The sequence below is a fragment of the Artemia franciscana genome, unplaced genomic scaffold, assembly GCF_032884065.1.
Source record: "Artemia franciscana unplaced genomic scaffold, ASM3288406v1 PGA_scaffold_23, whole genome shotgun sequence".
NCBI classification, from domain to species: Eukaryota; Metazoa; Arthropoda; class Branchiopoda; order Anostraca; family Artemiidae; genus Artemia; species Artemia franciscana.
In genome coordinates this window covers 120648-148208 of record NW_027062649.1, presented here as the reverse complement: position 1 = coordinate 148208, position 27561 = coordinate 120648, and the positions used below count along the sequence as shown (strand labels likewise).

The 27561-nt window shown below is 35.2% G+C and overlaps 1 protein-coding gene across 1 annotated transcript in view; it reads left to right on the top strand.

The window, feature by feature from the left end:
- Window positions 1–25534, top strand: part of LOC136041474 (pre-mRNA-splicing factor 38B-like) — a 41855-nt gene extending 16321 nt beyond the window's left edge. The window contains exons 3-7 of the mRNA XM_065726167.1: window positions 230–354; window positions 2200–2412; window positions 14989–15108; window positions 17934–18277; window positions 25362–25534. Of these exons, the coding sequence (XP_065582239.1) occupies window positions 230–354; window positions 2200–2412; window positions 14989–15108; window positions 17934–18277; window positions 25362–25458 (899 nt within the window). The 3' untranslated portion in view covers window positions 25459–25534. The remainder of the gene's footprint in view (window positions 1–229; window positions 355–2199; window positions 2413–14988; window positions 15109–17933; window positions 18278–25361) is intronic.
- The last annotated feature ends 2027 nt before the right edge of the window (window positions 25535–27561 follow it).

The following is a 27561-nucleotide window of genomic DNA, read 5'->3' as shown; positions in this document are numbered from 1 at the left end:
AACAAAATTTGATTGAAAAGAAGTTTTAGTCTCACTGTCTGGAGTAGCTCACGAATCTTAATTTAAAACTTACGTTATTGCTTATGATGCTGAAGAAAAGAATTTAGTGAGATTTAATTTGCGTGGTGTTGCTTGAACCAAAGTCCACTTGTCTGTTGTAAATTTTTTTTTCCTAAATCCCCACTTTCTCTTTAGTTTATTAATTTGCGACCTTTTTAATTTATTACAGTGAATTTATTTGAGTTGAAGACCTACCATGAAGTTGTGGATGAGATTTACTACAAAGTGAGCCACCTTGAACCGTGGGAGAAAGGAAGTAGGAAAACATTTGGTCAAACGGGAATGTGTGGCGGGGTAAGTAGTTTGATTTGGTTTGGAAAAGCTTGATTTGGAAATTAATTATGTCCAGCCATTCCCTTCTTGAAGGGGTGTATTGGAGGACTGTATATTTTTAAAAAGAAAACGCTTTTCCAAGCGAAATATGAAAACAGAATATCACCATAAATCTAGAAATACATATTGGAAATAAGAAACTCTTGGAATATAGCTCGAAAAATGACAGACTAAATCATAATCAAGACTGCATGCCCCACGTACTCTGTTTGTAAGCATTCAGGGTGCCAGTTAGAGGGCAGGGGCCAATTGTCCTTGTTCCAGATTTGTAAAAACAAATTATAAAAATAATAAGTGCAAAAAATAGATAAAAACAAGGAAGTTCCCCTAGATTTTTTAGAATACTTTTTTTGTACCTGTCTAAAAAAAGTCCTTGCCCCTCTCCTAAATGTATGGATGTTTGAACGTTTAAGTTGGCTATTAAATTCTCAAAACAAGCGAATATTCCTTGTTTGAACGTCTGTAGTAGCCTAGAATTGGGGTTCTGTAATTTTTATTAGAGTTTGTTTAGTAATCTTAAAACCCAAAATTAGCAGAATTTATTCCGTATTGGAGGGGACTGCCCTTTCTTTATCTATAACCTCCCCCTCGTGGTTGCAGAAACTTCGGAGGATGCTCATCGGATTGGAAATTGAGAATTCTAGTCCTTCTGCATAAGTCAAAAGTGATTGGAGACCAATTTTGTACTTTTTCTTTGGCTGCTCAATTTTATGTTTGGGGGGATTTTCCAAGGGGAAAACTCGGGCTCCCTTCAACTATCTAACACTTACCTACATCATGTCAAAAATTAGGAACCTGCAGCCAAAATATTTGTCCCAGATAAGTCACTGTCCGAGTACCAGAAGCTTTACCCTATATTAGTATTTTAATTAGGAAACACTATATATCTATCCTACCATAAAGGAACGCACGAAAGTTCATTAATTTGATCAAACACGCTATTGGCTGTCCCTCAGAGGAAATCCCACATTTTTGCTACAATAAATCATAATGCTCTCCCATGTATTATAATTAGTGACTAACTGTATTAATTGGAACTATCGTTGACAGAAAATAAACAGAAATGTCGGATATTTCTTCTTCTAAGAAAGTAATTCTGAAAATTCTTCTTAGTAAGTATGATTTTTAACTTCGTTCTTTTTTTAGGGGGGGGGGGCATTGTTTTTTTTAGGGGGGGAGAGTTGAGCTCGGAATATTTTATATGTATTGGTGTAATCATTTATTATGAGGTTTGTTGTTTATTATTGTACCAGTGTGTGTAATTTAACACAGCCGTGGACAGGTTTTTATTTCTTGGGGCGGTGTTTACACTGGTGTTTTTTTTTCTTGTTATAAATCTCTCTCTCTATATCTCCCCCTCTCCATATCTATCTATCTCTCTCCTCTCTATCTTTCTCTTCCCCTCTTTCTCTCTCTCACTCTCTTCCCCCTCTCCTCTCTCTCTCTCCGTCTCTCTCACACTCCTAGAGAATGGTTGGGGATTGTATTTTTCTTATGTTGGGAGATATTGAGGGTAAAAAAAAGATATATATATATATACATATATATATATATATATATATATATATATATATATATATATATATATATATATATATATATACATTATATACATATATATATATATAATGTATATATATATATATATATATATATATATATATATATATATATATATATATATATATATATACATATATATATATATATATATATATATATATATATATATATATATATATATATATATATATATACATATAAATATATATACATAAAATTTAGTAAATATCTTTTATTTTGTAGGTTCGTGGAGTGGGAGCTGGTGGAATTGTTTCTACCGCTTACTGCCTACTATATAAATTGTTCACCCTGAAGTTAACACGAAAACAACTAACTGGACTAATAAATCATTGCGACTCTCCTTACATTCGTGGTCTTGGATTTATGTATATAAGGTATACTCAACCCCCAGCCGATTTATGGGATTGGTATGAACCATATTTTGAAGATGAAGAGGTTGGTAGCGTTCCAGTTTTTTCTTTTTAAAAGAAAATTTTTTCAATTTTTTTTTTTTATATATTTTAAGCAAACAATCCCTCGGGGTAGTTCGTTTTTCGTATTATCATACACTCTATGACTGGCTTCTAATAAAAATACATCTATTAAAGGAAAATATGTTTCTTCTTTTAGTAAATTGAATTAAGGTGAATTCACTGGATTATTATTTTTTTTTTTTATTATTTTTTTTTTTTTAAAGCAAATGGAGAAAACTAAGTTAGTACTAGTAAAAAATTTGAACATGATTCTTAACGTAGGCATGGTAGTCCGTGAGTGTCTGTAACATCCAGATAATTCCTGATTATCCCGAGAGGCTATAGGCCTACTCCGGTTTTTTTTCCTACACATAAATGTGCGGACTGACGGGATTCATTAATTTCTGGAGACATTTCAATGTCTCTTAGCCTAGAAAGGACTTTACGAACCCCTGCCAAAAGGTGGACCATAAATTAACTAGGGAGAACGGCAAAAACAGGATACTTTCTTGAAATGCAATAATCGTCGAGTATCTTGAATTTGCTATTTACTAATAATTCACAGTAGAAATATAGTAAAATAAGAGAAAAAAGTAGAACAAGGACGAATAAACAAAGAATTACGTGGTTGAAATTGGGCACCTCCAGAAATCAGGGGAGGGTTAAACACAGTAAGCCATTCCTGCCTCGATATGACCTTGGTTTGGGTGGACACATTAAAAAATGCTTCAATTAATTTACTCTGTTTTGAAGCTTCCAATGCTAAAATTCACTATGCTACAATTTTTAAGGAAGCATTATTCATTTTTTTTTCTGTTAAAGCTAAGCCTTGTTGTTAAAGCTTAATGTAAAAGCTATGTTTACTATCCAATAATACTACTGCTAACAACTCACTGCAGTACCAACCCGCACCAGGCCAACACAGCTACACACGCTCTTTCTCCATTCCAATCTAATCAAAGCCTACCTCCTTGGAAGTACTCATTTTCCTTACGTCTTTCCTCGCAACATCCTCCCGCCATTATCGGGGGCGATCTGCTTTTCGTTTGACCCTAAACGGTTGGCCTATAAGGACGATCTTAGGCAATCTGTTATCATTCATCCACAAACGTGTCCTAGCCATCTCGTCCTGCTTCTCATTATAGCTCTTGAAAGCGCTATTGAACCACGTTTTTCGTACAGCTCACTCTATAAGATATGGTCAGTCGTGCTCGTATATACTATATTCCAATTAATTTCCTTTTCTATGAGTTTTCAGAAAAATCCCGAGAAAAGCAAAAAAGACTGCAATACTTAATTCCTGTACTCACAAAACATTAGTGACAAAAACAATAACGAAAGACTATTAACCCCTTTTCGATAATAGAAAAGTATTTAGAGAAAAGAAAAATAGTTACTGCTTGGAGACTATGGCATTACAAAGTATGAGTATTGGTTAAAAACCGGCATTGTTAAGTGTGTATTAACCCCTTTACTTACACTATCCCTGAATTTTCCGAGGTTTCCCTGTTTCTCCGAAGCGAAAATTGGGTTCTTCGAAATCTATGCTTGAATATAAGAACCCATGGTCATGTTAAATTTGCGCCTGAATTTTAAATAATTTTTTTATGACCTTATCTTGGCCTAATTTGGAGCCATCAGCCTTTCTCATAAATAATATGAAAAAAAACTTCGTTTCCTTAAAGAGCTAAAGAGGCTGCGTCCCAAAGTCGAACCTTAAAACGTACAGGAATTAGGGGAGGCAGTTGGGGGGCTGCCGCCCCCCAAACCTCCCGCTTTTAAAGACTCTTTTGTACAGGTTTTTTGTTGTGTGGGGCTGCCGCCCCCCTAACCCCCCGCTCTTGGCTTCGGAAAGGCCCTCTTTTAATTAACAAAAAATTGAAATGAATGAATAATGGAATAACTTCGAAAAATGTTAAACACAAGAGGACAGGAGAACCATTGCGCCGAAACTAGTTATTAGTAACAATGAAGTCCCCCCACAACAAAAAACCTGTACAAAAGAGTCTTTAAAAGCGGGGGGTTTTGGGCGGTAGCCCCCCAACTGCCTCTCCTAATTCCTGTACGTTTTAAGGTTCGACTTTGGGACGCAGCCTCTTTAACTCTTTAAGAAAACGAAGTTTTTTTCATATTATTTCTGTACGTTTTTCTTTTGTGAAAAAAAACCGCCCGATAAGCGACTTGAACCCCTGACTCGAGGATTAAAAGTCCCACGCTCTACCGACTGAGCTAACCACCTGCATGTATATAAATATAACTTTTAAATAACTTTTAAAAATTTCAAATTAACATGGGCTCTTATGGAGAAATGGGTTAATTAAGTGGCTAATGCGTGGTTTCTGGAAAACAGGGAAGGAGTTATCGGATTGAGCTGAAATTTCGCGGATAAGCTCCTGGGCCGTAGGGGACCTTAACTTGTGAATTTCAGCCCGATCGGACAACGTTAAAGGGGGGTGGGGTGGGGTTGGGGGGTCGAAACTTTCGGGGGGTTAAGATTTTCCTACGAAACTTTCAAGGGCACTTACTCGGAGAATTCCGCATCGAATGAGTCTTCGTACACCCAGATCCGATGTCGGCTGTGACCTGTAGGCGTGGCAGATAAAAAAGAATATGACAATTAAGTGCCTATGCGTGGTTTCTGGAAAACAGGGAAGGAGTTATCGGATCGAGCTGAAATTTCGCGGATAAGCTCCTGGGCCCTAGGGGACCTTAACTTGTGAATTTCAGCCCGATCGGACAACGTTAAAGGGGGGCTGGGGTTGGTGGGTCGAAACTTTCGGCCAGATTTTCCCCATGAAGGAAAAGTTGGAGGGGGATGAAATTTGGCAGGTTTCTTAGTTGGAGCTCGGGCTACGAAAAGCATCCCTCCCCATCCCTCTGCGACCACTGGAACCAAAGATCGCTTAACATTGTCGTGGTTCGCCTCTTTATAGAGGCACGAGTGTGCCTCCTTGACTCTACGCTATTTAGCAGAATTATGTTCAGTAGTTACCCAAACTAGAGATGAGTACAGGAGACTCAGAATGGCAAAATGTACAGAATGGCAAACACTACTATTATCTCACTGCAGCACCGAGCCGCTTGCGGCTAACACAGCCTTGCACGCTCCTCCTCCATCCCAATCTACTCAAAGCCTCCCTCTTCACAACATTCCAAGAAACTCCAATTTCCCTTAAATCTTTCCTTACGACTTTCTCCCACCCCATTTGGGGATGAACTACTTTTAAAAAGTTATAAACTCTTTTGCCAGAAATCAAATCGGTGCACCATATTGCTAATATCGTTTTCCAGGCTAAAAAACTAATTATTTCTACCCAGAGACAATAACGGTATCTACTTCATGCACTGTTTGTTTTTATGTTTCCTGGATCTCCCAAATGAAAATCGTTTTTTTTAATCTCTTCTTGAGTATAAGTGTCTATGGTCATGTTTATAGGCCGAAATGGCCTTTATTCCTTAGAAAATATCCATTACCTATATTATTTTTAAATGCTCGACTGAACTTTTTTTGGCACCTGCTTTTTCATAGATTTAGCAAGTGTTTTCTATAATAGAGCATCCAGTCATTTATACTCTCTAGACTGAATAGGATAACTAGTGAATTCGAGTAATTTGTATTAAAAGGGTCGTGGCACTACTCGAATAATAACAACAAAAAGTTTTTAGTTTTTTACCTTAAGGTGGAAGGGCTCCATACACCGAAAGATTGTCTCAGGCCACAGAGGCCCGTTGCCTCCACACGTATGTACACTTCAAACCTAGCTATTGGCTGGAAGAACCTAAGATATTTACGGAAATTAAGGGGGGCAAACGTTATTTTCTAAATTATAGGGGGGGGGGCATTCGTTGTTTTTTTGCATTATCGATGAAGATTTCAAAACAAGGCATTTTTTAATGAAAATACAAAAAAATTGTTTTCGAAATCTAGGAAATCTGGTGAAGGGGGTAATGAAATCCAGGGGTGCAGATTTTGATCCTAATTGACACCACTTGGACACCCGATGATAAATTTGATCCCCCCACCTACTCTTTGCATATGATCTGCCAGCTATCGGACTCTTCTTTTTCCTGCTATTTCCTCCAGATCAGAATGTCTATCTTCAGCAGTAATTTTTCATTTTATAGCTGTCTTAACACTAACGTTTGGGAAAGTATCCAGTTGCTTTTTTCAAGAAACGTTGTCCCAGTTGGCTATGTGACTGGCTTCATCTTATTTTGTTTTTCTATATATACTGTAATGTCTATAATATCTAGTTGAGTCAGTTCTTGCCAGTTTTCTGAAAAAAATACTTTTTATAAAATCTGAAGTAGTTGGAGAGAATACATGATTGTAGTTTTTATATAGATACTCACTGTAGTATCTATAGTATCTATTCGAGTTAGTTCTTACCATTTCTATGAAAAACTACTTGTTTTTATATCTCAAGTAGTTTGAGAGAATGCATGGTTACACTTGCTGTCCAGGTAAATATGTTGGCTCGGTTTGAGAAGGAACTGTATATATCCGTATATTTGAACTGTTTCTTTGTTGATGGGAAAGACCAAAAATCTCAGTGAATCTGCTATTCTGCCATCTTGCGTTTATAAAGAGACGTTATTAAATAAACCATTTTTCTAAAATTTATAAGGAACCTAGACATACCCAAGATCAATAAAAGTTCCGCCCACACGTGCATGTTAAAGTAGAATTCCCTCCTCCCTCCTTTCCCCTAGATTGTTTCAAAGGATCTTTATCCAGGGAAAATTAGAACTATTGGTCTAAAAGCTCATTATTGTATTAGGACCCTTCATGTAAAGAATCTTCCAACCCCTTGCCTCCAAGGGTTCGACATGTTTGTAGCTACAGTCTCTTTTAGCTATGTGGCAACAGATGTTATTGTTAAAGAGACAATGTTCCAAGAATTAGAATATTTTTTAAACTAGAAGGCTACCACGTTTTTAACTGTCACTCTTAACATTAAGCCAATCTTTGCTGAAGTTTTTGGTCTTTAAGTTCCAAATCAGTTTTGGGAGTTGTGATTAAGTATTTATTTGCTGTTGTTTTTTCCTTTGTTTTTTAGTTGAAGCATCAACAAAACGGAGAATTATGTTAAGCTCTGATGCACACTGTCATGGGAACATTGCAAAATGTGGAAGCTAGAGAGGAAGTTTCGACGATTAAGGATGATTGAGTCCTTTTAAATACTGAAAGCCTATGAAATTATAAAAATTTTGGACGCGCCGAAATTTTTTTCGTGGTAGGGTTTGAGGTTTATTTAGAGTAGAGAGAGGGCAGAGAGAAGTGTCTTTAGATTATGAAACTCCATAAAATTCTGTAATTTTATTTTTTATTTTTCGTTCAAGATGAAAAAAACTGTAATATGTAAAATAGTAAAATCTGCGTTTCTTAAATCTTAAAATCATGAAATAATGAAAAATACAATCGGTAGTTTAATATTTAGAACTTAGTATTCAAAACTACAGCATTGAAGCAATAAGTGTTCTAGTTTGGCCTTTTTTAAGATTTAATTATAACTTTTTTAAGTTATAATTAACCTAACCATTTTACAGTAGATGACCTCTCCATCTTAACTATTTTACATGTAATTCTTTAGTCGAATAAACGGGAAGACAGCGGCTGAAAAAGGACTGGAAGTGTGTACAACAGCTCTAGAATTTGTATCTATATTGCAAATTGTGCGTCTATCAAAAATTCTACTATGATCTCAAATATTCCATAATTATCTTCAAAATTTAATGTTTTCTACAATATTTGAGTAGGTTTACCCCAAGGATACATTTGGGGTCTATATTTTCTAATGTTTATATTGGGTAATCTTGAGGGTGAAAGTGCCTTCTGCAAATGTGCGGTACTAGTAACGCCTTCATCCTCCTTAAAGTTAGATATGTGTACACCTATTTGATTGGTTGGGGGCTAAAATATGAGGGTCCATTTTTCTTGCGGGTTACTCCTACAACCTCCATGATATAAGTTTAAAGCTTCCATACAGCTATTTTCCTCAAAATGATCGGAAGATCCAACACCTATAATTCCAGGAATGACGTGACTCCTTCAACCCTGGGATTATGATGGCTAAGTTGGATGGTCGCTTTGGTGCACAAACAGCCAGTTAAAGTAGTTTATGTCATTAACATTTACCTAATTTTAGATTATCATACATGGATATCAACCTAAATCTAACAATTACAGGATATATATATATATATATATATATATATATATATATATATATATATATATATATATATATATATAAAAAGGTAAAGGTAAAAAAAGGTAAAGGATACGGCATTAGACTTTACAGTCCGTACCGGCGGTGCTGATCTCCATTTCTTGGCCCTTCAGCCAGGAAGTGCAATGGGGGTTGGGGGCCAGCCATCCTGTGCTTTCACACACCCTTCCTGTTCCAACATATGTTCCAACATATATATATATATATATATATATATATATATATATATATATATATATATATATATATATATATATATATATATATATATATATATATATATATGTATATATATTTATATTGCCGACGATATCAAGCTCATTGAGTCCTGTAAACAAAGACTACAAGAATTACTAGAAGCTGTAAGCGACAGAGGCCGACTTATGGGACTAAGAATCAACGCTGATAAAACAAAAAGTATGGCAGTAACGGATTCAACTTTACAACCTTTACGCCTGAGATGCGATAACCAGGACATTGAGCAGGTTCTAGAATTTAAATACCTTGGGAGCATAGTGATAAACACGGGATCAACTGAAAAAAATTTATCATGCCGCAACGGACAGGCCTCCGGTACATTCAATAGACTGAAACCGGTACGGAGGTCGCAGAATTTCTCCCTCTGACTGAAACTTCGTCTATTCAATAGCAACGTATTCCCAGTCCTGTTATATGCTTTTGAAACCTGGCATCTGAATAACACACAATAAAGACGAATTCTAGCTTTCGAGAATACATGTCTTCGGAGAATACTAAACATTCATTGGTCACAAAAAATCTCTAATGAGAAGATGAGACGGATGACCGGACGACTAATAGTGACAGACGTCATTAGGACACGTCGGTAGAAATATCTGGGACATATACTTGGTATGGACGAATTCCAGATCCCAAAAGTGACCTTCCAGAGGCAACCAGAAGGATAAAGAAGAAGACAGGCCGCGCAATACGTTTAGGCGCACCTATCAGACGGACCTGCGAAACAAAAATGCTTCCCTTCAACTGGCGTGGGAAGATGTTCTTGCTGCGGCACATATGAGGCATGATTGGCGCCTTCTCGTGGAAGCCCTGGGCCCCTCTGGAGGCACAGGAGGATCTAAGGTCTACTTCTTTACAAAATGGTAACGCAAAACAACTATAAGAATATCTAAGAATATCTAAGAATATCTACTCTATCTATAAGAAATCTACTTTTTTACAAAATGGTAATGCAAAACAACTATAAGAATCGCTTCACTGACCCTAATGTAATAACGAATGTTAATCTTACAGTTTTAATAAGCTTCATAGTATTTTTAGTAATCATGGAGGAGAATACTCTATCATTGATGAGCATAAATGCACACTGGCTCAGTCATTGAGGGATGGGTGAGGCGAGTGGGTTTTTCTTTTGGGGATGGGGAAAAACATGTAAAATAATTATTTGGCGATAACTTTTCACATTCTATGGGTGGAAGATCCCTTAGACCAACATGAGGTTGAGAAGGTCCCTGTCCACCTGGTTTTAGGTAAGTTATATACACCCCAAATCAAAATAAAAAAGGTTGTAAAGACGCTAGTTGTTTCTAGTTATCGAAAAAATTAAAGACATGGGTTTCAATTCGTATTTGCCCGAGTGTTCAAATTATTTCCTTATGTCATCATACTTTTAATACTTCATATCTTATCTCATTAACATTTTTTTGTCTTCACAGGGATGGAAAGCGGAACTCCGCTGGAGCCAGAAATAGCCAGAAACTTGCGACTTTTTCACCAGACAAGTAAACAGATAGGTTTTTTTCAAGTGTTGTTATAGTTTAACTTAGTCTTCACTCCCAAAACTGATTTCCTTTTATTGTACCATACTGAAAATCATAAAAATAAGATTATACAGTTCCTATCTCGTAATGATAAAATAACTCATTTTTTCAAAAAGATTGTGGCGTTGAAAGACTAGCTAATATCTAAATAAGCCTAGATAGTTTGTACCATAAACTGGTTCTCGGATTTTGAGAACCAGTGTTACTGTGATGTGTTCAGGTACTGGTAAGGAGTATCCTACACTATCATGATAAACGAGAATACCTATAGACCAATGTTTAGGATAGCAACCGTAGCCTACTGCAATCTGTAACATTTCGGAATCTAAATAAAACCTGATATTCTGACTCTAGACTTCGGTAGAATTCAGTTTCTCTATCCACCACATCGAGGAACACTCCTACCAAGACCACACGCCCTGATTATTCCAATCGGAAATTATGTTCTTCTCTATCCTAATCCAAAGGATAATGCAAGGATAAACTATCGTAATATACAATCAGACTTATGGTTTATTCTCAAATTGTAGAAAAAAATGAGCTCTCCTGATATAATTCTCCAGATAGACTGGGTGGCCTTTAACTCCGTTTTTTCTTTTACGCCAATATTATTAACCTCAACCATTCTCAATGTATAACCGTCTATATATATATATATATATATATATATATATATATATATATATATATATATATATATATATATATATATATACATATATATATATATATATATATATATATATATATATATATATATATATATATATTTATATATATATATATATATACATATATATATATATACATATATATATATATATTTATATATATATATATATATATATATATATATATATATATATATATATATATATATATATATATATATATATATATATGTATGTTAAGAAAAAAAAAAAAAACTGTTTTCCTAATTTAGTAATTCAGCTAAATCAGCTCTTGAACAAGGTATGTTAAGAAAAAAAAAAAAACTGTTTTCCTAATTTAGTAATTCAGCTAAATCAGCTCTTGAACAAGGTCATGACCTCACTTATCCATACAATCGCCTGGGACAAAACAGTATAACCAATCCATCAGCCAGGTAAACATGTCCAAAATCAAGTAAAGTTAACATTGATAAATGTAGGTCGTTGTATAACTATAATCAAAACCGCCTTAAATTTAGTAAAATATTCCCCAAGTGATCACCTCACATCAGGGCTCCTCAGAGGAACACACACGGGTCTAAAACCCGTCAATACGGGTTTTGACGCTTTAAATTCCTGATGCAAGCAAGCCTGCCATAAAAAATTATGCCATGCCTTGTGTAGTGTCACCAGAGAAATATATACAAAAAAAAATTAACTAAAATTATATATCTACCCACCAATTCTGAGCAGCTTCCATCACCACCATTCACTAAGAACTAATTCGAAATAATGGATGCTCTAATCTGAAAGAATACCATCCTGGCCAAATTACCTCCTTATTTGCATAACAATCCTCCGTCAACAAATCCCCATTCACTTTCATGTAAAATCTTCCAAGAAATTATTCCTTCCTACCCATCTGTAACCAAACACTTGCTCGAGTTGAAACTTACCCTAAGTTAAAAAATATATGGGGAAAAAATTCATAAAAAAGGTTCCATCAAGATATCATTCAATATTTCTTGATAACTTTTATTATACTTATTAGTATGTTCATTAGTTCATCATTTGAAAGTTTTTTAAATCCCCAAATAACTTTATGAGCGAAAAACCCCTTAGATTAATTTATGGTTAAGTATTTGACTTATATTTTTAAAATAGATGTAATTACTGCAACTTCTCGTATATCTGAATAGTTGGGAATAAAAAGGTAAATACGTGATATTTGAATGCATATTGCTTTTAAGAATCGGGAAATTGACTACTTCAAAGTTAAAATCATCCGTTTTATTATAAATTTTAAAAACTAAATTTGATTATGCGAAACATTTATATCTAAATTCAAAAAGTGGTCATAATTACCTTTCCTGCCACTCGGTTCCCGAATTGACTCTTGTGGTTTATATTTGAAATTTCCAGAAATTCTTCACAATTTATCACTAGAAGATCACCTAAATATCTTTTACTATTTGAATGCGAATATTTAACATTACTTGGGTTATTTTTGTTAGTCATATATCCATATTCTAATTGGCTTAAAAGCAAGTCCGCTATAAATGGACTGGAATTCCAATTATTTGCTTATAAAAATTACCATGAAACTTTATAGAAGTATTAAATAGAACAAAATTAGCAAATCATATATCATGTCCAAACTATAGCATCTTGAATTAATAGTACTATTAAAGAAGCTAGTCCATCTAGCATTCTTATTATAAGCGTCAATTTTTAAAAAAGCCAAATTAGACAAAAGGAAAGCTTTCTTAATAATCTTCTTTAAATTTCCAAATACTAAATTAAGTGCTAAATTTGTATATAATGTAGTGAAATCAAATGAGTCCACTCTTTTGGCTTAAACTATAGCCAGAGAATCTAATACTTGTAATGAATTATTGACACTCCGATATGGATTAAAATTAGAAAATGTTTTAATTCCAGAGCAATATGCTTTAAATTTATTTTGAATTTCCCCTACATTGCACGATAGGCGAGTAGTCGCGATTCTGGTTGGGTACCTTGCTGCACCAGCAATAAAGCGCGGTTTAGGGAGATTCTTACGAGATTTTGCCGGCCAGTATAAGAAAGGAAAATTTGTATCATTATCATTAAGTTTAATATTAAAATTTTAAAAGTATATCTTCTAGTTTTTTCATTAACCTTTTATACTCGTCTTGAACCTTTTCATATGTGTTTGTCGTACATACCACCTTTAATAAAACGTCACAATAGAGTCTGACAAATTATTGCAAAAGTATTATTAGCTTTATCCACAGGCTAAGTTACAAATTCATTCTGTATATTAGCGATTGCTTCTTTTATCTTAGCATTATAAAATATTGCCTCATTATTAAGAGGGGAGTGGTGGGTGGCGTGGAGGGCTCATTTCATTCAAATGGGGCACTTGAAGCCTTTTGGTCAAACTACTGCCTGGAATCAAGTTCCATAGCCAAACCTTTAAATATTAGAAATTTTCTGTACTTAACTTCTTTTTGGTGGAAACCTTGGCTGATAAATCATGTTGGTCGTCAACTTGTCTGGGAAGCTGAAGGAGAGTGTAATTTTGAGAATTGGTTGGTGATATCTTGTAACAGGGTTGTCAAGAACGAAAATATAAAAGTTGGCCAAATATTTTTATATTATAATTGTTATAAAGGTAATTATATTATATGGTAATTATTATAACAAATGATAATTAAACTATAGCGGTAATTATAAGTTCTAGTTATATTATATAATTTCAATTATGATCACATATAATTATAATAGAGTTTTATATGATAATGGTTATTAATGATAGTTATAATTAAGAGGCAAAATCTGATTTAACCTTTTATTGTGTCTTTACTCTTTCTAAATTAATATTATATGAGGAATATTGTACTAAAGTATGAATATTAAAGTATGAAGTCATTTCTGTGAGGGGAGGTTCAACTGTATGAAGGCTCATTTTTTATTCTATTAAGCCATTGCATAACTGAAGTGTACATTTATGAGTAGGGGAGGGGAGTCCGATTAAACGCTGAGTAATTACTTTAGCTTAACAGAAATAAGGAAATAGCATTCAAATACTAAACACCAGAGCCCGAAAGTATAGGAAATCAAAACGTTTATCTGATATGTATTTATGTATATAAAAGTAAAAAAGTTCACTGTCCATAAAACTTCCCTAAATTATCAAATCAACTTATTGCTGTCGAGATGATTTCTGGTTATTCAGCATGCTAAGCTGGTGTTTAAGTTCATCTTAGAGAATAGGTCCGTCTCTCGACGGACCTATTCCACATCATCGTCAGTCTTGGTGAGTTTAAAAATTGTGCACAAATTAAGTATAAGATAATGATGCAAAATGAAATCACCAATAAAATAAAACTAAAAATCGTAAGTAGCCTTCATTAATTTGACATAATAGAAATTTTAGTAGGCTCCAATCAAAGTAGAATCACTTTGTCTTGAATAGATTGATACTAGAATCAAAAAATTTCTATTATGTCAAATGATTCAGGCTATTTAGGGTTTTTGGTTTTATTTTATTCCGGATTTCGTTTTGGTTGACGCGTTTTGGTGACGCTTTTACCTGGTTGATGCAAGTTTTTAATTCAAGCCTGAGGACGACGTGACACTTGTACGATTATCATTTGTAAATTGCATCGTATTGCCTAACCCTCTATACCTAAGGTGAATTTCTTCACCATTTTTTATATTGAATTAGTTCTTAAATAGCTGCTGAAATGCAAAGATTGGGGTATATCTATTTTTTTTCTTCCCAGAGTGGTTGTTAAACCCCAATCCATCACCCAAAATCTCATTTATTTTCCCTGAGTGAGTATATTCATTTATGCGAAAAATTCTTATGGCCATTTGTTTTCTTCAACAGGAGATTGATGTCAAGGCTGGAGGTGGACAAAATATTACAGTTGGAGACATGGTGAAACAATTTTTGTCGAAGCTCGATTGGTTTGATACCCTGTTTCCACGGATTCCAGTTCCTATACAGGTAGACGAAAATTTACGAGTAAAATGTGTGAAAGAGAACTTGGTTCTCATCCAAGAATCCAGAGAGCATGTTGTGACCCCCATGGGTGTTGATCTCCTAGACAAGGGATTGTAGTAAAAAAAAAAAAAAAAAAAGAAAGACTGCACACAGTCTGTAGACGGATATATTTGTGATCGTTTTTTGTGTCGACTGCAGTGATTTTGATCTAGAAACAAATTAAGCATCTTATCTCAACCTGAGATTTGTTACTCCCCAGGGGTAGTGACCTCCTACACAAGGGGTTGTAGTAAAAAAAAATGACTGTACACATTCTGTAGACGAATATATTTGTGATTATTTTTTGAGTCGACTGCAGTGCTTTTGATCTAGAAATAAATTAAGTATCTTATCTTAACCTGAGATTTGTTACTCCCCAGGGGTACTGATGTCCTAAACAAGGGGTCGTAGTACTAACGGAATTTTCATGCCAGAGTACATTGCTGTTTTCAGCCGTTTGTGCCACAACAGCAATTTTAAGCAAAAAGTCTCTAAATGCTATTGAGCAAAAACACTAATCAGCTTAAAACTACGGATAATCTTTGAATTATGTTTCGCATTATCTGTGGGTGTACGGCCACTGAATGATTTGTTCTGTTCCCAAATGTGTGTGGCAGCATTGAATCGAGTGGGACTTGCACCCTGCCGCTCAATCTCTTCTTTTCATCATTGTTATTACCATTTTAGCTACACTATTACGTTATCATAATTTGTATGGATGTGTAGGGTTAAGGCCTCATTCAAGTGCTGGTCTATATTAATCACTAATTTAGGAAAACAGTTTTCCCTTTCTCCTTCTATCTCTCTTTTTTTTTTTTTTTTTTTTTTTTTTTTTTTTTTTTTTTTTTTTTTTGATGTGTTTGTGCTGCTGTTGCATTGATGATTTCTCTTTTCGTTATAATATATCCAAAGATTAAACGGTGATATATTGAAGGATCTTGGAATCAATTTATTCGTCAGTCTTCAGATATAGTAGTAAATTTCAAAAATAAACTTTCAGTTTGATCTTACCTAACCTTAAACTATTCCTTTATTGGGTTTAGGTGCTTGACCAACATCTGTCCCGTTTGAGCAGAGCGTGGCTAGTTTTAACTGCTATTGAAGATATTTAGCGTGAATAACCTATGGTATACTTTACTGCCATATTGAGCAAAACCAAAGTTTGAGGCAATATTAGAACCATGAATAACCTATGGTATACCTTACTACCACATTTAGCAAAAAAAAGGTTTGAGCCAATAAACCTTGTTTTTGAATCTGTATTTTGATGGTGCTGTCTAACGTGTAAGTTGCATCTTATCAGCAAAGTTTGACTCTGCCACAATTCTACTTTTTAAAACAATTAAAAGCTTTAGAGTAAAGAGCGAGGGATTGCGGAGGGGACAACTCATTTCATATACGGAGTAATTTCTGTTCGTTTTAAGTTTTAATGTCGCTCCTTACTTTCAGCTAAAAAAATTAGTTTTTTTTTCATTTAATTTTATTAGAAAGTAACTTCTAAATTCGTTGAACATGCTGTGTTAATTGCTGACGCCTTCGAATTCTTCGCTTAGCGTAATGGGGTTTTTTCTGATGAGATTTCATGTTGAGGTAGGCTAGGCTGTGTTTTCAATAATTCTAGTTCAAGTTCTTTTGTGTTCATACTAATTCCACTGCATGATAAATTAACACTATAGTACATTATACAACGAAAATAAAATATTTACAGAAGATGCCTACAAAGTGGCCTCTGCTCGAATATCGGTAACCCTAAACAACAAAAACAACAAAATAAAAAAATAACAGTATAATAGTAATGAAAAAGAGAAGTAATAAAAAAAAATCAAAGTAAAAAAAGAATGAAACACCACATTCAACCTACATGCCAAATCAAATATTAGCCTTAATAAAGATGAACTCCAGCACCGGCAGCCATGATTTAATATTAATTAATTGTTATCGATTAGATATAGTTTTACATCATTTTTAGAAAGCGAAATAAAAGATCTTGAATCCGGGTAACTCTCAGAAATATTCCAACACTTGATTATTGATGTTTTTTTGAAAAAAATCTACATAGTTCAGTATGAATTCTAGGGCAATGCAATTTTGGCGAATATCTTCTTAAAATATACCTATTTTGAACAAAAGAAATTAGAGAAAAACCAAATAAATTAGTTTAGTTTTTAATTTCTATTACATTTGTGTAATTACCAAAAGCGTCCTATTGTTTCCATTGATAATACGCCAAGAAACGTTTTTATACCGTCTGCTCCCATTATTGACTAAAACCGATAGAATTTTGACGCTAACATTAAGCCAATAAGGTGATAACAATCTTTTAATATAAATAACCACGTACATCAAAACGATGCGCGACTACAATGCTAATATATTCATCAGTGCTTAATTCGATGAACCAAGAAAAGTCCACTTCCAGTCGTTATTTCTATGGTTGTCTAGTTAGTGGGAAGAATTTGGGCATATTTTTTTGAAACTAGACTAGATAACATTTTTGGAAATTGGAAAAGAAGGCAGTGCCTGAAACAGCAATTTCCTGTTCCTTAGTTAAATCGGGCATTTGATATAAAGGCATAGTATTAGTAGAAAATATTGAGGAATAAATACATTTTGGTTGATTTTCAAATCAGTTTCTTGTCTTCAGTTTCCAGCTTCTGAAACTTTAAAATTAAGGAGAAACATAATATTGGTTTTACAACAGGTATGACTATGATATGAGTCAGGTGTTACGCTTTCATGTTCGGGTTTCACAAAGTGACTTTACTTGTTACATTTCTTTTATTTTTTAGATGTCAGTAGAAAAGAAATTAAAGGAAAAATACCCACATATGTCCGTCCGTGCTCCTGGACCTAAGCATGTCGATAAAACATTGGGTGAAGCTCCACGAACTCCAAGCCGTCGCCGTTCACCAGAAAACGGGAGAAGAAGGACTTCAGGAAGCCGTGAGCGAAAACACGAGAGGCCAACCTCCCGAGAAGGAAGAGGTGATAGTCGCAGATCTAGAAGTCCAAGAAGACGCAATTCACCCCTAAGGAAAGATAGACGAAGATCTAGAAGTCGAGAGCGAGATTATAGAGGAGGCGATGTGAGCCAACGGGGATATGGACATCGTGGATATGAGGGTAATAGAAGGTACAGAAAAAACATAGCTTCAAAAAAGAAAAATATCTTCCGGGTGGGGGAAGGGTGATGCTTGTTGTATTTTTTTTTTTTTAATTTAAACTAATCGTGGCAACTGAATTATTTGACATTTGGAGATAAAATCTCCAATAGGAAATTTTATTGGGTTTTATTGTAATTGCGTACGTATTTTGCCAAATTCAAAATTTTCCGATTTCAACTGTACAGTTGCGTTTTTCTTGTTTTCCACATTCAGTGGGGCGAATTTTATTCGCCTGCTTAAAAAAAAAACAAAAAAAAGACCGTTTATTTTATAACCGTGAAAGCATAAAAAAGAGGCTTTAGTAGTTTTTTTGCAATGGTTTAACCATAGGGGAAAAAACTATGGAAAAACCCAAAAGAGGTGTCTGTTTTGTAATTTTTTCCGTGGTGTTTCTTGTGAAATAGTCCTATTTAACTAATTTACATACTTTCTTTGAAAAATAGTCAAAATAGAGGGTCCACTGTCCAGCTTTGAATCTCCAGTTGCATTCACTGAAAATCAGTGTGTGATTTTGGTTCAAAGAGGGTGCAACATGCCTATCATTGTGTTGTATCCCTATAAAGACCCGTGTCTTTTGACACGGGTTTTATTTGAGCATTAAGCCCCAAAGGAAAAAAGAATTTATTATCTAAAAGGTATCAGAACTAAAAGTTTTCTTTCTTTTACTGGCTTAATATTTTTAACAAAAATACCAATCAGGCTTTAGAAAAACAGGGTTTTTAAGGGATGGAGGTATTTTTCTCTTTAGAAATGCGGAATATTGTGATTCGCTCATGAAAAGAAACCAATAGAATGAAAGCACACTAATTTGCATGGATGTGTAGGACAGTACACTCTCTTTTTCTCTTTGGTTAGACATTGCTTGCAAAACTTTATGTGCTATATGCTTTGTTTACCCCTACGTGTCTTCATGTGTTTCTTCTGATCATATTTTTCCTTTTTTTATGTGTCCATCCTTGGTTTTATTGGGGTGTTGTCATTTGGCTGGATTTTTCGTGACTAATTTCAGGACAACTTTATAAGTAACTTCTTAGGAGCTTACAATTTAGGCAGGCTTTATGATTAGTTTGACCTTAGTTCCTTCAATGCCATTTGTAGTACATGAGGAATCGACAAAGCCTCTTCATTCATTGCGTATGGTTGACGCTGCAATGATAGCCTACCATTCAGGTGTCAGTGAGGTTAAAGCTATGTTCCGGTCCCGGTTTACTACTCCGCGCAGTTTATTCTCCTGACGACTCAACACGCAACAAGACGGATCACTTAAGGAAAAAGGAGAAAAGAAACGAACTGTAACAAATAAACTGGCAGAGAGAAGACAGAGGCATGGCAGAATGACGTATGGCAGACAGGCTGCGTGGATGTCGAGTCCGTCCAAGACAAGGCTATCCCTAAAAGAATCGAATCTCTCTATATAGTTCTTTAGTTCAGTTATCTATGCAGTTCTAAACAGTATCCAGGTTATAAAATGACGCTTTTTATGATTAGTTGAAATAATAATTTGTTTCAACCGCCTATGCAGAATGCGAAAAGAGGAGTATAAAAGAAAGAAGAAAAAGGAAAAAGGAAACTTCTAAGATAAGAGAAACAAAAGTTTCAACACTTACACACTAAGAAACTCAAGATAGCCCGAAGGATCCATTTCCTTACAGATTTCCGAAGCTCCGTGTATTCTTAAATGTACCTATTTTGAAGCTAAATTGAAATCCTTAGAAAATATCTACAAAATTAAAAAAATAGAAACAAAATAAAAAATATTGAATAAATAAATTTAACGCAACTAAAAAGAAAATTTATAACTAAATTATAATAAAACAAATTTTAAACGTTGTAAATTTAAAACCTGTGTCTGCTCAGAAATGGTTCAAATGTTTCCCAATCGGAACCAGGAAGAAAACACAAAGAGCAAAAAATGCGTAGTAAAGGCGGCCGAGCATTTCGGCCTTTGCTTTTGAGAGTATCTAAAGGATTTTATCAATTTCTCCTTTATTTGTCTATTCTAATCAGCTTTTACAGTAATTTTCAATAGCGAGCCTTCTGAATTAGCGGATATTTCAAGATGTTGTTAAAGCAACCTTAAAGTCGCATGTCAAACATTAAAATTTCTAAAGTCGTTCAAAGTCGAACTCCCAGTCAACACTGAATAAAATGAAAAAAAAAGATAAATTGAAGAGAAAGCAATTTGTTTCAAGACAGTTAACAATAGCCCTTTATGTAATTTATAAGTGTCCGTTACACCCAGGCAATCATGTAAAGCTATTCAGCGAGGAACTTAAGCTAGAATTTCCGCAGGATATTTTCACTATCACTCAGTCAATTTCTAGTTATCAAAATGATAAAAAAAAAACATTTTTTTGTCTCTTTTTATGTTTAAAAGCAAGCATGGGAGGGAAGTCGAGTCTTTTTAAGAAGTTAAAAAAAGGTATTATTCAAAGTTTGGGGAGGGGGGTTAATTATTTAATGAAAGTACAAAAAAAAAATCAAATCTAGGATGTATTTGCAGCCCCCCTCTTCCCCAGGTTGACACCTGTGAATGCAGTTAGTGTATTTCACTAAAAGGAGACATCCCTTAAAGTTTTGATAATTTTTTTTATGAAAGTAAAAAAAAGTGAAAACATTTAAAACGTATTTTGTTTTCAGAATTTCGTTTTCATATTTTCTTTTGGTTAGTTCAACATTCCTCAAAACAAACCCTGTTGGTTTTGAACTGTTCCTAAGATATTGCTGTTATACCCTTTTGACAACCTGCATAGAGACGGCGTGTTGTGATTCAGTTCACCTTCCCCCATCAAATTCCTTGAAAATTTAATCTTCATGCCGGTAGACATAGTTGTAATAGTAGTCACAGTAATAGTATTGACATTACTAGTAATAGTATTAAATAGCGGTGGCACTAGTTGCAGCAGCAGTATTAACATTGCCTTTTGGTCAGAAGAACATCCCTCTCATCAAGTCCTGGAATGTTCGACTTAATACAATTACTCATTGCTATGACATTGCTGATATATCCTTTTGATGAGGTATATGCTCATATACCTCTTGAAATTTTCATCTCAATGCTCTTAGCCTTACAAGTAGTTGCAATAGAAGTATTAGTAGTAGTAGTAGTAAATGTAGCTGTAGCAGTAGTGTGCACATATTGCTTTTTGGTGATATGATCTTCCCCTTTATGAATTCTCTGAAGGTTCCAACTTAATACCCAAATCAATTCTTGAGGTACGCTATTTTGGCAGTGTACATACACGTAGCGTCATTGGAGTAGTTTAGTGGTTGTAATATTTCTTGCTATCATGCTGAATATTGCCTTATGCTGAATATTGCCATGCTGAATATTGCTGAATATATCTTGATATCATGCAAATATTGCCTCTTTGGTCGTCTCCCTTATCATTTCTTGAATTTTCCTAATTAGTATTCCCAGTTTTTATGGCACTTTGTACTAACCAAGTGACATATAGCGATCGCAAATTCTGTCGGTCTGTCGGTCGGTCTATCTGTCCCGGTTTTGCTAGTTTAGGCACTTCCAGATAAGCTAGGGTGATGAAATTTGGCAGGCGTATCAGGGACCAGACCAGATTAAATTAGAAAGAGTCTTTTCCCCGATTCGACCATCTGGGGGGGGGAGTGGGTGGACGGTTAAGTTGGAAAAATTAGAAAAAATGAGGTATTTTTAACTTAAGACGGGTGACCGGATCTTATGAAATTTGATATTTAGATGGAAATCATGTCTCAGAGCTCTTATTTAAAATCCCTTCCAGATCTGGTAACTTTGGGGGGAGTTGGAGGGGGAAACTGGAAATCTTGGAAAAGGCTTAGAGTGGAGAGATCAGGATGAAACTTGGTGGGAAGAATACGCACAAATCGAAGATACGTGGCTGAAATAACCAGACTGGATCCGCTCTCTTTGGGGGAGCTGGGGGGGGGGGGAATTCGGAAAAATGAGAACAAATGAGGTATTTCTAACTAACGAATGGGTGATGAGATCTTAATGAAATTTGATATTTAGAAGAATATTGTGCTTTAAAGCTCATATTCTAAACCCTGGCCAGATCTGGTGACACTGAGGGGAGTTGGAAGGGGAAACCGGAAGTCCTGGAAAACGTCAAAATTGTGGTATCTTTATCTTACGAATGGGTGATCGGATCTTAATGAAACTTGATATATAGAAAGATTTTATGTCTCAGATGCTCCATTTTCAATTCGAATCGGATCTGGGGACATAGAGGGCTGGAGGGGGGGAAACAGAAATCTTGGAAACCGGAAATCTTGGAAAACGCTTAGAGCGGAGAGATCGGGATGAAACTTGATGGGAAGAATAAGCACAAGTTCTGGATACGTGATTGACATAATTGAAACGGATCTGCTCTCTTTGGGGGAGTTGATGGGGGGGGGGGTTAATTCAAAAAACGAAAAATTAGGGTATTTTTAACTTAAGAACGGGTGACCGGATCTTAATGAAACTTGATATTTAGAAAAAATCATGTCTCAGAGCTCTTATTTTAAATCCCGTCCAGATCTGATAACATTGGGGGAAGTTGGAGGGAGAAACCGGAAATCTTGGAAAACACTTAGAGTGAAGAGATCGGGATGAGGCTTGGTGGGTAGAATAAGCAAATGTCGTAGATACTTGATTGACGTAACCGGACTGAATCCGCTCTGTTTCGGGAAGTTAGGGGGGTCCAGTGATTTGGAGAGTTTGGTGCTGCTGGACGATGAAAATTGGTAGGCGTGTCAGAAACCTGTACAAATTGACTTGATAAAGTCGTTTTCCCCGATTCGACCATCTGGGGGGGGGGGGGGCTGAAGGGAGAGGAAAAATTAGAAAAAATGGGGTATTTTTAACTTATGAGTGGGTGATCGGGTTTTAATGAATTTTGATATTTAGAAGGACCTCGTGCCCCAGAGCTCTTATTTTAAATCCCGACCGGAATTAAGCCGCTGATTTTCCTTTTAAATAAATCCATTGATTCTTAGAATTTTGCTAGAGCTCATGCCGTCTGAGCTTTTGGCTCTTGGCTCCTCTGGCTTCATCACAAGTGCCATATGAGATCTTAGCTCTTGTTCTGTGTTTCCCCTTTTTGACAATCTGTATATACATAATATGTTTTGATTTAGTTCAACACTTCCCTCAACATTTTCTGAGAGGCCCACCTGAATACTCTTCGTTTTCTTGGAATGTAAAGTTTAAACATATATATCTTTCTCAATAACATATACTATGTGTAAACAAAGAACGAATTTCCTAACTTGTAGCTCTTGTCCTTTGGACTTTGGGGAGGTTGACATCCCCAAAGAAATAATTACTGGACCTTACAACAATACTGAAAAAAATAGCTTGCTTAAAATGTTGATCGGGTATGTTTTGGGGAATGATAGGTTTGGGGGGAGGGGCTGATTGCCCTTCATTCACTTTTGACTCTTAAAAAGGGCACTAAAACTTGAAGTTCATACGACCATCCCTTCTATAAAAACCTTATATGCCCCTGAGGTATAACTTGCAACCATCACCCCCAGACTCTGGGAAATTCTGTCAACCTCAAAGGCCTTATTATATGATCTTTGGGCTATCTTTGAACAAATGGCTATTTCAAAGTTTCTATTGGATGCATAGGGGGGGGGGTATAGGTGAACCCCTCCCCCCGAGCACTTTGACTCTCAAAAAGGGCGCTAGAGCATCTGTCTTCCAATTCAGTGGGCCTCCTCATGAATTTATACGATCATCCTTTTCATAAAGATCCTATATGCCCCCGGGGCATAACTTACAACCCTTGCGCTGAGGGCTGTGTGTGTGTGGGGGGCTCATCCTCAAAGACATAGTTTCCAGACCTTTCAACTACGCTGAACAACATGGCTATATCAATATTTGGTTTAGATGTGTTTTTGAAATTGATCGGCGCGGGAATTCATCGTCGTGGGGAGGGGGGCTGTTGCCCTACAATCAATTTTGGCTGTTAAAAGGGGCACTAGCTCCTTCAATTTCTAGTTGAATGAGCCTTTATCGACGTTTCTATGACAACAAATGGCTATCTTAAAATTTCTATCAGATGGATTTATGGAAAATACCAGGTTTATGGGGGGAGGAGTGTTCGCCCTCTGCTCACTTTGAATCTTAAGAACGGCACTAGAACTTTTCACTACCAATCAGATGAGCCACCTCCGAAGTTTATACGACCACGTTCTCCATGAAAACCTTAATGCCCCCAGACCATAACTTACAACCCATGCCCTGAGGGCTTTGGGGGGGGGTCTCGTCATCCTCAAAGACTTATTTTCGGGACCTTTTAACTATGCTGAACTAAATGGCTATCTCAAAATCTTGATTGGATTTATTTTGGGAAATGATAGGCGTAGGAGGGGGTTAGTTGCCCTCCAATCACTTTCGATTATTAAAATGGGCACTAGCCCTTTCAGTTTCCAATCGAATGAGCCTTTTTCAAAGTTTCTGTGTCAAATCCTTCGATATGAAGTGCCGTGGTCTAAAAAAATAATAATAAATATATAATACATTGTGCCCACATCGCTCTCTTTACTTTGGCAGTGCTTTTGCGCTGCCTATATTAAATAATAAAAAAACAAGTTTTTTCTACTGAAAGTAAGGAACAACATTAAAACTAAAAAAACGAACGGAAATTATTGTGTATATGAAGGGGTTGGCTCACTCCTCAATACCTTGCTCTTTACATTAAATTTTTAGTATTTTAAAAAGCTTCCTATTCTAATGATAAGCATCGTACCTTTTAATGAGTAACACTAAACTAGATGAATCTTAAATATTTGGAATCAGCATAACAAGCTGCTTCTTTTTACGTATCTATTGATATCAAAATTGCGTTTTTTAGAGCTTCGGTTTATTGACCCGAGTCACTCTTTACTTACTGTTTGTTACTACGAACTGTTTGATTTCTTTCTAAAAAGTTCAAAGATTCTAAATGATATAATCACGATACTTGTTTCATCAGTATAATTTATTCATGTTACTGTAATAAAAATAACGTCTGAAAAAAGGGTTAAAAAGTATTTCGGAAGGTTACAATTACATTTTGTTTTATGCAGGCATGAATCCTATGAAGAAATGTTGGCCAAAGAACGTCAAAGACAGCAGAGATCAGGTGATCGGCACAGAGATCGCAGCCGAGAACGGAGATACTAGGACTATCTGGTTTTGTGAATTTCAACATTTTTATACTGTTCCTTTATAGATGAAATGCAATAAATTATGTATCTGATTTTTTTTTCTGGCAAAGTCCAGTCCTTTGTTTTGAATAAAAGAATCGATCTTTGTTTTATTTGGGTTTCTCGGTTTTCTTTGCATTTATTTTTTTCGGTCTTTTGTTTATTTATTTCTTGTGTGGTTTTTAGGCTGTTGTTTGAAACGGCTAATCTTATACCTCATGTATCTCATGGATTAAATGAAAAAGAAAGCATTAATAAATCTTTAGTTTTGGTAATTTGTTTAAGAAGTGAATATTCGCTTCGACTAGAAAAAATGTTTAAAAGTGTCAGTTTTGCACTAAAAAGAAAAAAAGTTGTAAAAACCACAAATTGAAAACTAAACCTTAAAACCCGAAGATCGTTTTCGACCTTGTAAGCCCTGGCCATAAGTTGTTCTACCTTAGAGTATTTTCTAGCTTTAAGTAATAACCTCGTGGCTTATCCGAAATTCTACTGCATCATTTTAAAGAATTAGTATAACACATTGCTTCGCTATTGTGTTGCACCAGCACTTCCAACTCCTTTTTTTTTATCTCTCTCTTGTTCTCTCTTTCTTCTGCTTTCTTCTTCCTCATGAGTAAAAGGATGGATGGTTTTAATCACTCATTATTTTTTCTGTACTGTTTCTCTTTTATCTGAATTCGTTTAATGGAAAAAGTATCACAATTTGACTCTCCCCCATGCAACGGGGTCTCGCCTACGCTCTGTTTACAAATGTACTCATGATTGTGAATTTAAACATTCTAGGTATTCCCTTTTGTCAGAGCCGGAGTTAGATTTTTTCTCAGGGGGAGGGGGGCAAATGGAGACTTTGTCACCCTCTGCTACACCATCAAGGCTGTAAATGTTACAATTTTTGCCCAAAAACGTTACAAAAGATTAAAAAGTTAAAAAAGCTTAGTTTATCCCCCTCGGGACTTGCCTCCTCTCCCCCTAGATCTGGACCTGCCTTTTGTGACCTGTCTTTCTCTCTCTTTCTCCATTTAATTTCGTGCGATGTATACCTCTTAATTATAAAGAGGGTGTTATATATTTATTCTCCCGTAAGGTATTTGCTTTGTTGAACTTACTCCCCAAAAATCCCTCTGAAAATTTGTTCAGCTGTTCATGACTAGTACTCTGTTCCCTATGTTGTTGGAGTTGAATTACGTTTTCACTGTCTGTAGAATTACTGAATATCTCTACTGCCCAAATAAATATTGGGATATCTTCACACGCTTTTTTGTGCACGTGTATGTGCGTTTGTCGGTTTGGAGTTTGTGTACGTTTCAGATTCAGCAATATCATTTTGTTCTGTTTTGCCTGATGCCTGAAAAAGGGATTTTCATCAAGGATAATACACAGGTGCCACACATACCAGTCACTAGGTCTGCTGAAGAAACCCATTTAAAGGTGAATTTTTTTTCATAAAAGAAGGAGAAAAGAATGCTGAAGTTGAATGCGCTAATAAAAGTAGCTGATAACCGAATGGAATCGAATAAGGTTCTTCAAAGAGGAACCACCAGCCTCAATACCCATTCAGCTGCTCGGAAGCCAAGATTATGATGGCAACCTTTAAAAATTTTTACAGTTTAGTATCAAAGAAATTTAAGAAATAAGGGTGTATTCTGTGAATAAGGATTAAAAAAAAAAAAAAAAAAGATACTATGGCAATAAAGTTGGCCGTCAAATACCAAATAATTTTTTAAACGACATTCTGCTCAAGCTCATATTGAAACAAGTTTTAATTCAAGCTTGTGAATGAACTTTTTGCGCAATTAAACTCACAAATGGTGTATTTTCTAAAATATTTCAACTGTATACTATCAAGCTAAATAAAATGAACGAAAAAAAAGAAAACAGAATAAGAGAAAACAAAAGAAAACAGACAACTAAATATGCCATCTATAAGTTAAATTGAAAATTAATAAACAGATTTTAAGCCATATAATACTTCAATCAAAAGGGAAATTATGGTAGTAGTAAACCATATTTAAACTTAAATCCAACCTTGGACATACATACATTGGACATTCAAACATTGGATGTCTCTACTGTCTTC